At 40.6% G+C, this 19,767-nt stretch overlaps 1 protein-coding gene across 5 annotated transcripts in view; it reads right to left on the reverse strand.

The window, feature by feature from the left end:
• Positions 1–19,767, reverse strand: part of LOC139764667 (uncharacterized) — a 190,828-nt gene that overhangs the window by 9,535 nt on the left and 161,526 nt on the right. For all 5 annotated transcript variants that reach the window (XM_071691539.1, XM_071691537.1, XM_071691540.1 and 2 more), the window contains one exon: positions 3,498–3,648. In XM_071691539.1, coding sequence (XP_071547640.1) covers positions 3,498–3,648 — 151 coding nt within the window. The remainder of the gene's footprint in view (positions 1–3,497; positions 3,649–19,767) is intronic.

A 19,767-nucleotide genomic window follows, 5' to 3' on the forward strand; every position in this document is an offset into this window, starting at 1 on the left:
AGGGGAGGGTGGATCTGCATCAATGGGGAGTGATGTCACCATGGCTATGTAATTTGATTATGGATGGGGTGATCAGGGGGTTATATTCTTTGAGAGAGGGGCAGGTCTACGGCATGCTAAGAGTGGGAGTGCCTGGGAGGTGAATCAGTTGCTGTTCACAGATGACAGAGCTCTGGTGGCAGACTTTACAACAAAACTGCGTAAGTTGTTGTCTGTTACTTAAAGTCTGTGTGAAAGGAGGGAGCTGAGATAATGAGAATACATGGAAATCTATAAGGTTTAGCTGGGGAAATAACAAGTGGGTCTGAATGAATTTGAAAAGAGAGAATTTGGAGAGAGTGATATGTTTTAGGTGACTGGGAATGAACATTTCAAGGAATGGAACTGCAGGTTTGGGAAATGAGGTGCTGGAAACATAGGTCATTGTTTGTGGCATTAAAGATGGTTAAGTTTGATAATACAGTCCTATCAATGCTATTTATGTGCAAGTCCTGGGGCCTAAATGCAAAAGAATAGAAAAGAGTGAATGTGATAGCAATGAAATGCCTGAGAAAAATGAGCTATGAAAAAAGTTTACTGTATAAGAGATACAGTAATAAACAAAGTATGACTGAGAGAATTGCAAAGTGCACTACAATAGTCTGGATATAGGAGGATTATGAGTAGAAGGATAATGATTAAGAAGATATAGGTGTCAAAAAATGAGGGAGCAAAAGGGAGGGGAAAACGAAGAGAGGAGCTAGAAGGATGGAGTGAAAGAAGATTTGAGTTATCTACGCCAGAACATGCAGGAGAGGAAGAGGCATGCATGGGATTGAGAGAACTGTAACAATGTGATACACAGTGGGTGACTTGCCATCAATGGACTGAACTAGGGAATATGAAGTGATCAAAAGAAAATCAGTGAAAGGTGTGTGGAACTTGGCTATGGAGAAGGGCGTCTGGTTTTAGTGCATGAAATACGAGAGCAAGGAAGTGGGTGTGAACAAATGAGGCTGTTTATTTGTTTCTGGCTGCATGAGAGAGAGAGAGAGAGAGAGAGAGAGAGAGAGAGAGAGAGAGAGAGAGAGAGAGAGAGAGAGAGAGAGAGAGAGAGAGAATGATCATATTTACTTTTGACATTAGATATCTACCCTTCCCTGTAAAACCAAGTCACTTGCCATCAACAAAATACTTTTGGGTATCTAAGCACTTACATGCCTTTAACTACTCGAAGGAGCATATAGGAAATTTCATCGAGTGTGAGGATACTTAAGGTCTGGTAACCAAGATTCTGTTCTTTTTTTGTAGTTGTTATGCTCCCATCCTTCATAATGAATAATTACCCCAAATGAAAACACAAATTCATTATTTTCTTTACCCGTTTTTAATATTTCTTTCAACATTAACAAGACTTAACCAAAGAGCAGATTGCAAATCATAGATTCAGAAATATTTGGGATCATAAGCAAGAAAAGGAGCAATCAAATAATATTCTTATAGGAACAGCTGTTAAACAGCAGTCAGACACTGACAGACAAAAGTCAATTACATACAAAGCATAAAGACTTGTGGCTTAGCTGAGAAAATGTGACCAACACGTCATCAATGTTCAATCTCTTGTGATGAATGTTTTCATTATCCTTCCACTTGCAAATCAAATAGATGATATTTTATCATTGTGTTGTCCATATTCTGGCTTTTCATTTACAGTAACTCATTAGTCTTTATCTTCTTCAGACACTTCCTTCTCTGCTGACCCTTTATTGGGTTTAACCGTTACATTAGGTATTTTTTCACGATGTTTGATTTTCTTTTCAGTGAATTCCATTATATTCTTAACTGCCCGTTCGCCTACCTATTTGGTCTTGCATTTCCTCTTTGTCCTCATACTCTGGTCTCATCTCAAAGCAACGTACTACACTCTTTTATATCTTTATGTCAGACATCATTATTATGACATGAAATGAGGCTAAAACTGTACTTGGGAATCTCCCAATCATACATCTTCAACCTACATAATTCCACTTGCTAATACCTTGAATTTTCTGCAGAAAAGAAATGCCTTGCTCCATTTTCCCCTAATTCACATCTTATGGTCTGCTATGCTATTTTTTCTAGTAGAATCTTTCAGCCTACTTTGTTAAGAGCTAGAGCAAATTTGAGAAAGACACCATAATTTTTCTTGCATTAGTTTTACATATGCTTTGATGAGGAATTAACAGCTATACCTGTGCTCTTTTGGAGAACAGAAATCCTTGATGACCCTTAATAATGTGGCAGCTACTATGTACCTTTTTTATCTTTATAGCTCTTTCAGAGACTTTCTCTTACATGGAAAGTCAAACTTAAAGGTCTAATTATACCAATTTTGGCAGGAGCTTGCATCCTCAGTTGTGTATGTGTGCCATGTGTCATTTTGTATATTTGAGCTATACTATTGATACCTACAATCTGTCTCGTTATTAGCATCAATAGTTTGGGTAAAAGTATCTCTGTTCATCTGCTTATAGTGCCAAGTCTTCTCTCAGTTCATTTATTGCCATTGTCATATCATTTTAGGTTACTTCAGTATCTGTGATGATATCTTCATCAACCTGGTTAAACCAATCATCACCATTTTTCATCTTTATGCTCCTTTCCTATCATGAATGGTCCAATAAGAATACTGGTAATAATTTTGGGTTTCTTCTTTACTAATAACTTTCTCTTCATTTATTCTCTTCAACATGATTTCATTATTTTCATGTTATTATCCCATAATCATTAGTTCACTCCATGCTTTTCTATCCTTTCTCACCTATTACTGTAAACAAAGATAGAGAAAATAGTTCCTTTCACAGCTACCAAGCTCATGTCGAAGAAGATGGACGAGCTCATTACAAACACCGATCTGTCCATGGTTAATTTTCTAACCTATGAAGCCTCAATAATATTTTAGTTTAGAGCAGATACACATTATGTGTAGAATCAAAATAACCATAATGGTGCTATAGAGATAAAATCCAAATAAAACCACAGGGAATAGCAAGACAGCAGGACAGAGACAACAAGCTTTTGTCTATTTCTCAAGACATATTCAGTTATTCTGAAGATGTATTGAAAAATAAATGAAAGCTTGGCATCTTTGTTTCCAGAGGGTTCATTTGGATTATATGTAGAGTGGATTTTTTTTTTTTTTTTTACATATACTTTAATGACATTCATCTATCTCTTCTTGGAGGACTTTATATCAAAGGTTTTGATTTTCATATCTCCTTGGTTCTAATGTATGGGGTTACTAATTACTGTAAAGGTAAAATGCACAACATTTTGAATCACAAGGACAACCGATGGAATGATTTCTGTTCAAAGCACAACTACTGTAATCTTAATCTACTTTGGGGTTCATACAATCAAAATCAGTTACTTAGTGCTTTTCAGAAGAATATGCTCATGTTTAAGCTTAAGAAAATAAAACTATTCTGGGTTAAAGAAACAATAAATGCCAAAATCAAACTGATCAACAGAAGACTTACCCTGGCGGCAGAGTAGACACCCCCTACACGTTCTTCAAAAGACTTGAATGTGGGAGTTTCCTTGAGCTGGCCGAACTTGGCACCAATACCACCAAAGAGTGAAGACGTCTTCTCTCCAACAGCACTCATGGCCCCAGCTGTCTTCTGGTACCTGTCAAACAAAACCAATCAGATATCAGTATAAGGTTTCTCATAAATAGGGTACCTGTAAACCTCACCAAGTTAGCTCTCCATCATACTCCATGAGCGTAATGACCTATGGGGTGGGAATTCTATGGGGTCCCATCTCTTGAACATTCACTGCTATCACACATCTTAAATTTAAATATGTTCTTTGCATTAACCATGTCCTCAGTCATTCTGTGCCATTCATCCACCACCCCTACCCTATAAAAGCATATCGACATCTTTTTCAACAAGCTTCTTGCCAAATTTCTTAACTTCTTTGGTTGTTCTAATTCTACATCTTTCAGTCTCTCTTAAATAGTAAAGGTTGTGATCAAGTCATCTCTCACTCTTCTCTTCTAAGGTGGTCAAATTGAAAGCTTCTAGCCTTTACCGTTGATTAACATTCGTGTGTTACTGAGAAAAAGATTTAAACTCAAGTTGCCTTATCTCTTAAGGTTGTATATGTATACCATGTTCTTACTCTTATGAGAATGTACACACACTAAGCCAAAGCCGTACCCATATATCGACCTGCCCCAAGGAGAGGATGAACACCAAGAACGGGTGTAGGACGACTGCCATGCCCAGGATTCGAATCCATGAGGGTCCAGCCCCAAGTTAGCCTGTGCTGACTCATGGTTAGTAACACTAACCACTACACTACAAAGACCTGTATACGTGCATAATTCCCTATTTGTACTATATGGATAGGGATCTTTAAACTCATGGGGTCCCCATCTCTCGAACATTCTCTAATATAATTAAACATTTCAAACCTGTATACTGTCCACATTCACAAACTCATAGTTAAATTCATTCCATTAGGGTCTCAAATACATAGATGTATACACACAACACAGAAAAAAAACGAACATGTAAGGTTTCCAATTAGCTGTTTTAAGAATGCAGTATACACTTCCCCTGCTGATTCCTATCTCGAGAGCAAATTGCCTTGCAGATTTTTTGGGTGATCGTATAAACTGTTTGTAACACCATGGCAGAATTTTCCTACCCACTGACGAGCAGGTTCCTCCCACATAGTTGCTTGCACAAGCCTTACACAACACCATATATGTCAAATTTATCATAAATTCATGAAATTGTTATTAATGATGAAGATTACATTGTAACTTCATGTCTCCACTCTCTTTAGAGATCCACTCTAAAATAAATATGTTCTTCAAACGTCAAAAGGCACTCAGTCATGCTGGTTTCTCTTTGCATTATGTATATGGTTTCACTTTTATGTTTGCGAATGACAACAAGTGATAGGTGCATGCCTCAATAACTAGAGGCACACTAAAATTGGAATTTACTATATCTACATTGTATATACACATAAAACTTTTTTTTTTATACCTGATAGCTGTTTCCCATGTTATAGAGGTAGCGCAAGGAACAGATGAAGAAAGACCACATCCACACACGTCCATTTTACAGCTGTCATGCTGTGTAATGCACCGAAACCACAAATACCTATCCACATTCAGACTCCCAGACCTTTTCATGGTTTATCCTGGACGCTTCACGCGCTGTTGTTCAGTCAACTGACAGCACATTGACCCCAGCATACGACATTGTTCCAATTCAGTTTCTCCCATGCATGCCTTTCATCCTTCTGCATGTTTAGGCCCCAATCACTCAGAAAATTTTTCACTCTTTCCTTCCATCTCCAATTTGGTCTTCCTATTCTCCTTGTTCCTGCCAATTCTGACACATACAAGTTCTTTGTCAACCTTTCCTTACTCATTCCCTTCTTATGTTCCCACCATTTCAACACACCCTCTTCTGTTCTCTCAGCCACAATCTTTTTATTAGCACACATTTTTCTTACCCTTACATTACTTACTCAATTAAACCACCTCACACCAGATATTGTCCTCAAACATTTCATTTCCAACAAATCAACCCTCCTCCTCCAACCTTTCTCCATTTAAACTCAAACACCAACTAATTTGACCCTCAACAGTGGCTGACACTGACAAGATGGAATCTGAGTGTTCATGTTGGGATTTAAGAACTTTATGAATTGTTTACACCTGATGAGGTGGACTGTCTCTGTGAAACAAGTCATGCAGCATGTTATGAAAAATTACACGTTAAATAAAATTATCTGAACTACCAAAATGCAATTTCACCTTCATATATATATATATATATATATACATAGTGAATTGGAACAATGTGGTACACTGGGGTTAACGTGCTGTCAATGGACTGCACCATGGCATGTGAAGCATCCATGGTAAACCATGGAAAGGTCTGTAGGGCCTGGTTGTGAATGTGGAGCAGTGATTTTGGTGCATTATACATTACTAAAGAATGTATGTGAATGAATGAAGCCTTTATTCGTTTATTCCTGACACTACTTTGTACATGCAGAAAATGGCAATCAAACATGAAAAAAGATTCTATATCAGGAACACCACCATGATGGAGCAGTGCACTGTCAAATCTTTTTTAACAAGTTTCTTGCTTGATTTCATGCTATGGACTCTGATTGTTCTGATCCCGCATCTTTCGAAAAAGCCCACAATGTACACCATCAAGCTAGTTCAAAAACAGATGTGGTGATTAGATCGCCCCTTATTCTTCTTTCTTCCATGAAAAACAAACTGTAAGCCTCTAAACCTTCCCAGTGATTCAACCCTCTTAATCCTGCTACCTATAGTTACCCTCCTCTAGGCCTGCTCTCTAATTCTTTATCTTTAGGTGCAATGACCAATATCAAGAAGCATATTCAAGTTTTGGCCTTATGTAGGATGTTCAAAGCTTGTCGAATCACTCAATTACTCAAATGCTATTCTAATATTTGCCACCAGACAGTTTGTCTACTTTACTCTAAGCAAGTTCATACACATGCCTGCTCTGTGAAATCACTATTAGTGTATTACAGTGTGAGATGTGAGAGTTTTACACTTATTTGGCTCGCTCCATCTTTTAACCTTGTATGTATGTACATTGTTTTTACTTCGATGAATAATGCACAGAAACAAACACACCTTAACCCTATATACCAGGCACCAATTTTATCGAACAAGCCCTTGGGAAGGATGAACAGTTGGGGTCGACTAAGGACAGGCTACGGTAACCAATATTTGAATCTCTGATCACAAGAGGCATGTGCATGTGCGACAATCAGTAACGCTAACCACTAAATCACAGAGGTCAGCAATATGTGAGTGTGTGAGTGTGTGTCTACCAGCATTCAGCGAGACACAGACCACAACATCATCTGACAAAATCTATTTTCAGTTAAAGATATCAAAAAAAAAAGAGAAAAAAAGGACAAAACAGGAAACCGGTACGATTTCTGCGGTAAGAAAATCTGCAGAAAAACATCTTTTCATTAACGAAATTCAAGCATTGAACACTTTTTCTTTTATGTATTACAATATTCATGTATGTGTAATATTCATGTATGTGTAAAATAACATTTCTTGGGGGGAAATCTCTTGGGCTTAGCAAGTGTTGAAAAGAAAGTGGCCATCTTAAGTACAGCACTTGAACTAGGTGCTGCAGAAAATGGTCTCAATCTGTCATCATCATCTATATGTAATTCCCTAACTTGCATGGCACAGGAAAGGGGTTCTACACTTCAGGAGCCACACCTCTTGAAAGACTGGTGTATGCGTGTACATTTCTTCCAATTTGTGTGAAGTACTTGAGAAGCAAATGTATACAAGTTATCAATATGGAAAGAAAGTGCCTCCTTCCTTCCCACCCACTACATCTGAAGACAATGTCTCTCCTTGATTTCTATCCATCAGAATAGAATAACTTGTCTGCTTGATTACCGACACTACAGGTGAAGCAAGTCTCACCTTGGCCACTCTCTATTACTAGTAAATCTGTGATTAGTTACTGCCCATTACAAGTATGTGATTGGTTACCTTCTTACTATCCATTACAAGTATCTGATTGGCTACCTTCTATTACATGGAAGTCTTCACTGGTTGCTAATTATATGACAAGCAAATCTGCGACTGGGTAATTACAATCCATTACAAGTGAGCCTTGACTGGCTACCATCAATTACAAGCAAGTCTTGTGGCTGGTTACTAACAACTGTGATTAACACTTGGCTGGTTAGTATCCATTAAAAGTCTGGTTATACTTACCACATGTGACTGGTTACTATCAGTTCTGTATGACTAGTACTATCCATTATGTCACTAGTATTATCCATTACGACAGACTAGTATTATCCATTACGTATGACTAATATAACCATTATGTCTGACTAGTATTATCCATTATGTCTAACTAGCATTATCCATTACGTCTGACTAGTATTATCCATTACAAATGACTAGTGTTATCCATTACGATTGACTAGTATTATCCATTATACGTCTGACTAGTACTATCCCACTATGTCTAACTAGCATTATCCATTATGTCTGACTAGTATTATCCATTATGACTGATTAGCATTTTCCATTACATGTGACTAGTATCATCCATTACATGTGACGAGTATTATCCATTACGTCTGACTAGTATCATCCATTACAAGTGTCAACAATGAATATTGACAAAAATACAAAAATAGTAAAAAAAATATAAAACCTTTTAAAAAGGGTCAACAGAAATGACATGACTTAGAAACACGTCAGTTTTGTGACCATTTCACAAACAAGGAACAGATTACGGTAGTATGCAAATCGGCCCAATAAATGAATTAGATTAAATATATTTTCATTTATTTTTATTTTGCTTTGTCGCTGTCTCCCGCGTTTGCCAGGTAGCGCAAGGAAACAGACGAAAGAAATGGCCCGACCCACCCCCATACACAATGTATATACATACACGTCCACACACGCAAATATACATACCTATACATCTCAGTGTACACATATATATACACACACAGACACATACATATATACCCATGCACACAATTCACATTGTCTGCCTTTACTCATTCCCATCGCCACCTCGCCACACATGGAATACCATCCCCCTCCCCCGTCATGTGTGCGAGGTAGCACTAGGAAAAGACAACAAAGGCCCCATTCGTTCACACTCAGTCTCTAGCTGTCATGCAATAATGCCCGAAACCACAGCTCCCTTTCCACATCCAGGCCCCACACAACTTTCCATGGTTTACCCCAGACGCTTCACATGCCCTGATTCAATCCACTGACAGCACGTCAACCCCGGTATACCACATCGATCCAATTCACTCTATTCCTTGCCCTCCTTTCACCCTCCTGCATGTTCAGGCCCCGATCACACAAAATCTTTTTCACTCCATCTTTCCACCTCCAATTTGGTCTCCCACTTCTCCTCATTCCCTCCACCTCCGACACATATATCCTCTTGGTCAATCTTTCCTCACTCATTCTCTCCATGTGCCCAAACCATTTCAAAACACCCTCTTCTGCTCTCTCAACCACGCTCTTTTTATTTCCACACATCTCTCTTACCCTTACATTACTTACTCGATCAAACCACCTCACACCACACATTGTCCTCAAACATCTCATTTCCAGCACATCCACCCTCCTGCGCACAACTCTATCCATAGCCCACGCCTCGCAACCATACAACACTGTTGGAACCACTATTCCTTCAAACATACCCATTTTTGAGGCCTGCCACATGGCCTGCCACATTTTGCAGGCCACATCTCTATCAACTCTATCATATGCCTTCTCCAGATCCATAAATGCTACATACAAATCCATTTGCTTTTCTAAGTATTTCTCACAAACATTCTTCAAAGCAAACACCTGATCCACACATCCTCTACCACTTCTGAAACCACACTGCTCTTCCCTATTCTGATGCTCTGTACATGCCTTCACCCTCTCAATCAATACCCTCCCATATAATTTACCAGGAATACTCAACAAACTTATACCTCTGTAATTTCAGCACTCACTCTTATCCCCTTTGCCTTTGTACAATGGCACTATGCATGCATTCCGCCAATCCTCAGGCACCTCACCATGAGTCATACATACATTAAATAACCTTACCAACCAGTCAACAATACAGTCACCCCCTTTTTTAATAAATTCCAGATTTATTGTAGATTAAATTGTAGATTTATGTGCTGAAAAAAGACTGGTGATTGGGAATACCTGGTTTAAAAAGCGAGATATACATAAGTATACGTATGTAAGTAGGAGAGATGGCCAGAGAGCGTTATTGGATTACGTGTAAATTGACAGGTGTGCGAAAGAGAGACTTTTGGATGTAAATGTGCTGAGAGGTGCAACTGGAGGGATGTCTGATCATTATCTTGTGGAGGCTAAGGTGAAGATTTGTGTGGGTTTTCAGAAAAGAAGAGTGAATGTTGGGGTGAAGAGGGTGGTTAGAGTAAGTGAGCTTGGGAAGGAGACTTGTGTGAGGAAGTACCAAGAGAGACTGAGTACAGAATGGAAAAAGGTGAGAACAATGGAAGTAAGGGGAGTGGGGGAGGAATGGGATGTATTTAGGGAATCAGTGATGGATTGTGCAAAAGATGCTTGTGGGATGAGAAGCGTGGGAGGTGGGTCGATTAGAAAGGGTAGTGAGTGGTGGGATGAAGAAGTAAGATTATTAGTGAAAGAGAAGAGAGAGGCATTTGGACGATTTTTGCAGGGAAAAAATGCAATTGAGTGGGAGATGTATAAAAGAAAGATAGGAGGTCAAGAAAAAGGTGCAAGAGGTGAAAAAGAGGGCAAATGAGACTTGGGGTGAGAGAGTATCATTAAATTTTAAGGAGAATAAAACAATGTTCTGGAAGGAGGTAAATAAAGTGCGTAAGACAAGGGAGCAAATGGGAACTTCAGTGAAGGGCGCTAATGGGGAGGTGATAACAAGTAGTGGTGATGTGAGAAGGAGAGAGTATTTTGAAGGTTTGTTGAATGTGTTTGATGATAGAGTGGCAGATATAGGGTGTCTTGGTCGAGGTGGTATGCAAAATGAGAGGGTTGGGGAAAATGATTTGGTAAACAGAGAAGAGGTAGTAAAAGTTTTGTGGAAGATGAAAGCCGGCAAGGCAGCAGGTTTGGATGGTATTGCAGTGGATATATATATACATATATATATATATATATATATATATATATATATATATATATATATATATATATATATATATATATATTCTTTCTTTCTTTTAAACTATTCGCCATTTCCCGCGTTAGCGAGGTAGCGTTAGGAACAGAGGACTGGGCCTTTTTTGGAATATCCTCACCTGGCCCCCTCTGTTCCTTCTTTTGGAAAATTAAATAAAAAAACGAGAGGGGAGGATTTCCAGCCCCCCGCTCCCTCCCCTTTTAGTCGCCTTCTACGACACGCAGGGAATACGTGGGAAGTATTCTTAATCCCCTATCCCCAGGGATAATATATATATATATATATATATATATATATATATATATATATATATATATATATATATATATATATACTGTGGGCTGAACAGTGTTTCCAATAGGTCACCGTGGCCTGGACAGTGTTTCCACTAGGTCACTGTGGCCTGCACAGTGCTTCCACTAGGTCACCGTGGCCTAGAGAGTGCTTCCACTAGGTCACTGTGGCCTGCAGAGTGCTTCCACTAGGTCACTGTGGCCTGCATGGTGCTTCCACCAGGTCACTGTGGGCTGCACAGTGCTTCCACTAGGTCACTGTGGCCTGCAGAGTGCTTCCACTAGGTCACTGTGGCCTGCAGAGTGCTTCCACTAGGTCACTGTGGCCTGCAGAGTGCTTCCACTAGGTCACTGTGGCCCGCAGAGTGCTTCCACTAGGCCACTGTGGCCTGCAGAGTGCTTCCAATAGGTCACTGTGGCCTGCCGAGTGCTTCCACTAGGTCACTGTGGCCTGCACAGTGCTTCCACTAGGTCACTGTGGCCTGCACAGTGCTTCCACTAGGTCCCTGTGGCCTGCACAGTGCTTCCACTAGGTCCCTGTGGCCTGCCGAGTGCTTCCACTAGGTCACTGTGGGCTGCACAGTGTGTGCACTAGGTCACCGTGACCTGCACAGTGCTTCCACTAGGGCACTGTGTGCAGCACCAGCAGCAGTGAAAACGAATCTTTCCACAGTGAGTTACTTAAATACAGTGAGTTACTTAAATGATATGTAACTCTTGTATCATAGGCTATACAAGTGTGTGTGTGTGTGTGTGTGTGTGTGTGAAATATGGAGGTAGGGTGGAGGTGGAGGCCCCTCCTCGGGTATGTGAGAAAGAGGGAAGCAAGAGGGGAAATACAGTATACGAGAGAAAGGAACACAAAGAAAGAAAGATCAACGTTGGGGTGGGCGGCTGGCCAAGCTAGTGTTAGTGGTCAGGAAACCATACAAGACACCTCTCTCTCTCTCTCTCTCTCTCTCTCTCTCTCTCTCTCTCTCTCTCTCTCTCTCTCTCTCTCTCTCTCCACAACAATAAAACATACTGGCTCTCTCTGCCTCTCTCCGTCTCTAACAGTACTATAATATTATGATAATTACTGTAGCATTTCCAAAATAGGTCGAACCAGTTAATTATATTCAAGACTACATATAAATTCATCGAGGTAATGAGTTATATATATATATATATATATATATATATATATAATATATAATATATATATATATATATATATATATATATATATATAAATTATCATATCTATCTATCTTGTTATACTTTGTCGCTGTCTCCCGCGTTAGCGAGGTAGCGCAAGGAAACAGACGAAATAATGGTCCAACCCATCCACACACACATGCATATACATAAACGCGCACACATGCACACATACATACATATACATTTCAAAGTATACATACATATACATACACAGACATATATACATACACATGTACATATTCATACTTGCTGCCTTCATCCATTCCCGTCGCCACCCCGCCATACACGAAACATCATCACCCCCCTGCATATAAGCACAAAAACTTTCTGGCTGTCAACTTTGCGTACTGTAGTTACTATAGGAATACCATGACCTTACAGCCGCCTTGAGTTAAGTTAAACTGACACAGCCAATATATATAATAATATATAAATTTTATTTTAAAATTTTTTTTTTTTTTTTTTTTTAGACTTTGTCCGTCCCCCCCGCGTTTGCGGGGTTTAGCGCAAGGAACAGACAAAGAAAGGGCCCCAAACCCCCCCCCCTACACAGTACAACAACTCCACACGGGGAAATAACATCCTAAAAAAGCTTTCCAGGGTTTTAAAACCCCGGGAGCTTACATCCCTTGATTCAATCCACTGACAGCACGTCAACCCCGTAACCACATCGCCCCCAATTCACTCTTTTTCCTGCCCCCCCTTTCACCCTCCTGCATGTTAAAACCCCCATCACAAAAAATCCTTTTCACTCCATCTTTCCACCTCAAATTTTGGTCCCCCTCTTCCCTCGTTCCCTCCACTTCCGACACTATATCCTTTTGGGTCAATCTTTTCACTCATTCCTCCATGTCCCCCAAACCTTTTCAAAACACCCTTTTGCTCTCTCAACCACGCTCTTTTTTTTTCCCCACTTCCTTACCCAAAATTTATTTACTCGTCAAACCACCCACACCACACATTGTCCTCAAACATCTCATTTCCAGCACATCCATCCTCCTGCGCACAACTCTATCCATAGCCCACGCCTCGCAACCATACAACATTGTTGGAACTACTATTCCTTCAAACATACCCATTTTTGCTTTCCGGGATAATGTTCTCGACTTCCACACATTTTTCAAGGCTCCCAAAATTTTCGCCCCCTCCCCCACCCTATGATCCACTTCCGCTTCCATGGTTCCATCCGCTGACAGATCCACTCCCAGATATCTAAAACACTTCACTTCCTCCAGTTTTTCACCATTCAAACTCACCTCCCAATTGACTTGACCCTCAACCCTACTGTACCTAATAACCTTGCTCTTATTCACATTTACTCTTAACTTTCTTCTTCCACACACTTTACCAAACTCCGTCACCAGCTTCTGCAGTTTCTCACATGAATCCGCCACCAGCGCTGTATCATCAGCGAACAACAACTGACTCACTTCCCAAGCTCTCTCATCCCCAACAGACTTCATACTTGCCCCTCTTTCCAAGACTCTTGCATTTACCTCCCAAACAACCCCATCCATAAACAAATTAAACAACCATGGAGACATCACACACCCCTGCCGCAAACCTACATTCACTGAGAACCAATCACTTTCCTCTCTTCCTACACGTACACATGCCTTACATCCTCGATAAAAACTTTTCACTGCTTCTAACAACTTGCCTCCCACACCATATATTCTTAATACCTTCCACAGAGCATCTCTATCAACTCTATCATATGCCTTCTCCAGATCCATAAATGCTACATACAAATCCATTTGCTTTTCTAAGTATTTCTCACATACATTCTTCAAAGCAAACACCTGATCCACACATCCTCTACCACTTCTGAAACCACACTGCTCTTCCCCAAGCTGATGCTCTGTACATGCCTTCACCCTCTCAATCAATACCCTCCCATATAATTTACCAGGAATACTCAACAAACTTATACCTCTGTAATTTGAACACTCACTCTTATCCCCTTTGCCTTTGTACAATGGCACTATGCATGCATTCCGCCAATCCTCAGGCACCTCACCATGAGTCATACATACATTAAATAACCTTACCAACCAGTCAACAATACAGTCACCCCCTTTTTTAATAAATTCCACTGCAATACCATCCAAACCTGCTGCCTTGCCGGCTTTCATCTTCTGCAAAGCTTTTACTACCTCTTCTCTGTTTACCAAATCATTTTCCCTAACCCTCTCACTTTGCACACCACCTCGACCCAAACACCCTATATCTGCCACTCTGTCATCAGACACATTCAACAAACCTTCAAAATACTCATTCCATCTCCTTCTCACATCACCACTACTTGTTATCACCTCCCCATTTACGCCCTTCACTGAAGTTCCCATTTGCTCCCTTGTCTTACGCACCCTATTTACCTCCTTCCAGAACATCTTTTTATTCTCCCTAAAATTTACTGATAGTCTCTCACCCCAACTCTCATTTGCCCTTTTTTTCACCTCTTGCACCTTTCTCTTGACCTCCTGTCTCTTTCTTTTGTACTTCTCCCACTCAATTGCATTTTTTCCCTGCAAAAATCGTCCAAATGCCTCTCTCTTCTCTTTCACTAATACTCTTACTTCTTCATCCCACCACTCACTACCCTTTCTAAACAGCCCACCTCCCACTCTTCTCATGCCACAAGCATCTTTTGCGCAATCCATCACTGATTCCCTAAATACATCCCATTCCTCCCCCACTCCCCCCACTTCCATTGTTCTCACCTTTTTCCATTCTGTACACAGTCTCTCCTGATACTTCTTCACACAGGTCTCCTTCCCAAGCTCACTTACTCTCGGCACCTTCTTCACCCCAACATTCACTCTTCTTTTCTGAAAACCCATACTAATCTTCACCTTAGCCTCCACAAGATAATGATCAGACATTATATATATATATATATATATATAATGATCAGGGATGTCTGATCATTATATATATATATATATATATATATATTCTTTCTTTCTTTTAAACTATTCGCCATTTCCCGCGTTAGCGAGGTAGCGTTAGGAACAGAGGACTGGGCCTTTTTTGGAATATCCTCACCTGGCCCCCTCTGTTCCTTCTTTTGGAAAATTAAATAAAAAAACGAGAGGGGAGGATTTCCAGCCCCCCGCTCCCTCCCCTTTTAGTCGCCTTCTACGACACGCAGGGAATACGTGGGAAGTATTCTTAATCCCCTATCCCCAGGGATAATATATATATATATATATATATATATATATATATATATATATATATATATATATATATATATATATACTGTGGGCTGAACAGTGTTTCCAATAGGTCACCGTGGCCTGGACAGTGTTTCCACTAGGTCACTGTGGCCTGCACAGTGCTTCCACTAGGTCACCGTGGCCTAGAGAGTGCTTCCACTAGGTCACTGTGGCCTGCAGAGTGCTTCCACTAGGTCACTGTGGCCTGCATGGTGCTTCCACCAGGTCACTGTGGGCTGCACAGTGCTTCCACTAGGTCACTGTGGCCTGCAGAGTGCTTCCACTAGGTCACTGTGGCCTGCAGAGTGCTTCCACTAGGTCACTGTGGCCTGCAGAGTGCTTCCACTGGGTCACTGTGGCCCGCAGAGTGCTTCCACTAGGCCACTGTGGCCTGCAGAGTGCTTCCACTAGGTCACTGTGGCCTGCCGAGTGCTTCCACTAGGTCACTGTGGCCTGCACAGTGCTTCCACTAGGTCACTGTGGCCTGCACAGTGCTTCCACTAGGTCCCTGTGGCCTGCACAGTGCTTCCACTAGGTCCCTGTGGCCTGCCGAGTGCTTCCACTAGGTCACTGTGGGCTGCACAGTGTGTGCACTAGGTCACCGTGACCTGCACAGTGCTTCCACTAGGGCACTGTGTGCAGCACCAGCAGCAGTGAAAACGAATCTTTCCACAGTGAGTTACTTAAATACAGTGAGTTACTTAAATGATATGTAACTCTTGTATCATAGGCTATACAAGTGTGTGTGTGTGTGTGTGTGTGTGTGTGTGTGTGTGTGTGTGTGTGTGTGAAATATGGAGGTAGGGTGGAGGTGGAGGCCCCTCCTCGGGTATGTGAGAAAGAGGGAAGCAAGAGGGGAAATACAGTATACGAGAGAAAGGAACACAAAGAAAGAAAGATCAACGTTGGGGTGGGCGGCTGGCCAAGCTAGTGTTAGTGGTCAGGAAACCATACAAGACACCCCCCTCTCTCTCTCTCTCTCTCTCTCTCTCTCTCTCTCTCTCTCTCTCTCTCTCTCTCTCTCTCTCTCTCCACAACAATAAAACATACTGGCTCTCTCTGCCTCTCTCTCTCTCTCTCTCCGTCTCTAACAGTACTATAATATTATGATAATTACTGTAGCATTTCCAAAATAGGTCGAACCAGTTAATTATATTCAAGACTACATATAAATTCATCGAGGTAATGAGTTATATATATATATATATATATATATATATATATATATATATATATATATATATATATATATATATATATATATATAAAAGTATAATATATATATATATATATATATATATATATATATATATATATATATATTATATATATATATATTCTCTATCAACCTTTCCTTACCCATTCTCTTCATATGTCCAAACCATTTCAACACCCCTCCAGCTCTCTAAACCATATTCTTTATACTACCACACATCTCTTTTATCCTTTTATTACTTACTCGATCAAACCACCTCACACCACATATTGTCCTCAAACATCTAATTTCCAGCGCATCCACCCTTCTCCGTACAACCCTATATATAGCCCACGCCTCACAACCATATAACATTGTTGGAACCACTATTCCTTCAAACATACCCATTTTTGCTCTCCGAAATAATGTTCTCTCCTTCCACACATTCTTCATCGCTCCCAGAACCTTCTCCCCCTCCCCCACCCTGTGACTCACTTCCGCTTCCATGGTTCTATTCGCTGCCATGTCCACCTCTAGATATCTAAAACAATTATTGCAGGTTTTCTCCACTCAAACTCACATCCCAACAAACATGGCTCTCAACCCTGCCAAACTTAATAACCTTGCTTTTATTCACATTTACTCTAAACTTCCTTTCCCAAACTCAGTCATCAACTTCTGCAGTTTCTCACTCTAATCAGCCACCAGCGCTGTATCATCAGCAAACATCTGACTCACTTCCCCAGTCCCTTCATCCCCTACACACCACATACTCGCCCCTTTCTCCAAGATCTACATATACCACTCTCATCACCCCAATCCATAAGAAAATCAAACATCCATGGTGACATTCCATACCCCAGATGCAGGCCAACCTTCACTGGGAACCAGTCACTCTCCTCTCTTCCTACTCGTACACATGCCTTACAACCTCGATAAAAACTTTTCACTGCTTCTAACAACTTGCCTCCCACACCATATATTCTTAATACCTTCCACAGAGCATCTCTATCAGCTCTATCATATGCCTTCTCCTGATCCATAAATGCTACATACAAATCCATTTGCTTTTCTAAGTATTTCTCACATACATTCTTCAAAGCAAACACTTGATCCACACAACCTCTACCACTTCTGAAACCACACTGCTCTTCCCCAATCTGATGCTCTGTACATGCCTTCACCCTCTCAATCAATACCCTCCCATATAATTTACCAGGAATACTCAACAAACTTATACCTCTGTAATTTGAGCACTCACTTTTATCCCCTTTGCCTTTGTACAATGGCACTATGCACGCATTCCGCCAATCCTCAGGCAATTCATCATGGCCCACACATACAATGAAATTCCTAAATAATCAATTAACAACACAAGGGGAGAAAGAATACTCCCCACGTATTCCCTGCGTGGCGCAGAAGGCGACTAAATGGGGGAGGGAGCAGGGGGTCTGGAAATCCTCCCCTCCTGTATTATTTTTCCAAAAGTAGGACACAAGAGACAGGCTAAGTGAAGATTTTCCCCTCTGAGGCTCAGTCATCTGTCGACGCTACCTTGCTCAAGCGGGAAATGGCAAACATGGTGTGTGTGTGTGTGTGTGTGTGTGTGTGTGTGTGTGTGTGTGTGTGTGTGTGTGTGTGTGTGTGTGTGTGTGTCCTAAATCCTTGATGAGCCCCACAGGGATGAGCAGCTGGGTTGACTGCTAACAGACCAGGATTCAGACCTCTATGTTAACTGTAGCAAATGATATAGATTCGCGAAGAATATCATGAAAAAAAAAACAAACATTCCTATACCTAGACATTTAGCACGATCAAAGAACAATGCCAACGTGAAATTGAGAGAGAGAGAGAGAGAGAGAGAGAGAGAGAGAGAGAGAGAGAGAGAGAGAGAGAGAGAGAGAGAGAGAGAGAGAGAGAGAGAGAGAGAGAGAGAGAGAGGTATCACGTAAAAAAAAAAAAATCAAGGAGCAAAAAGTCGTATGGGGAAGGATACAGAAGCTTAAGATATCACACACACATTTGGAAAAAAAAAAAAGAACATTCCTGAGGCTTGTTGAATGATTACAAAATCAGATGGAAATGATATATTAAGCTGTGATGCTATTAAAGATATATGTATACGTCTTGCGAGAGAAAATGTGACACTTGAACCGTTGCATTCAAGAATGTGACACTTTGTCTAGGTTTATATAGTGATAAGTTAAAACTTTATATAAATAATCAGGGGGATTAATGAGATTGGAAAATTTGGTTAACGAAGTGACAAATTTACTGTGCTGAAAAAAAACTGGTAATACTGTAATCCAATCAGCGTACCAAAAGTGATGGATAAAAAGATAAATAATTTTCTTTTATTAAAATATGAATTTATAGGAAAGAACCAGTTTCCCCCCTTTCTGTGGGAATTTCATTTTCCTTTCGAAACGGTGATAAAACAAGGACATACGGCAGATAATACCACAATGCACCTGGAGCACTGTTTTAACCCCCCAGGGTAATTCTTAACAGACCTGTTAACGGTAAACAGACGGCCTGACCCTAATATATATGGCAACACTACCTCCCTTGACCAAGATGCCAACACGACCCTTATGTATGAATCCCCCTGACCCTTGACCTCGCCCTTGAAGGGTCAGGTCATCGTACTCAAGATGGGTAATTAAGTTAGACGATGGTGACACCACAAATCTGGAGACCTGACATATATATAATCATATATAACTATATAAGGTACTCTATGCCAGGGTGAGCAGCGTCTGGCAACCCAGCCCAGGGGGCCGGACCCCGATAACCCCCGTTACCATGGTAACGTCCACCCACCCTGGAATGTTTAAATACAATCCATTTCTATCGTTATTTACAAAGTTTTTTCAAGGTATTTTCCCCACCTGGAAGCGAGTTAATGAGACGAGGTCAATGAAGGATGAATTTCCGTGCATCTTATCGAGATATTGTGGGGGAGTGTCTTGAGGCGAATTTTATCGAACGAATTCAGGAAATTTAAAATTCAACCATTTTCTTTTTCTTTTAAAAAAATGGCTTCCGTTTACACCAACCACTTCAAAGGTGACGGGAAAACCACCAATAAGCAATTAGGTCAAGTCTGGCGTTGATTC

The sequence above is a fragment of the Panulirus ornatus genome, chromosome 50, assembly GCF_036320965.1.
Source record: "Panulirus ornatus isolate Po-2019 chromosome 50, ASM3632096v1, whole genome shotgun sequence".
NCBI classification, from domain to species: Eukaryota; Metazoa; Arthropoda; class Malacostraca; order Decapoda; family Palinuridae; genus Panulirus; species Panulirus ornatus.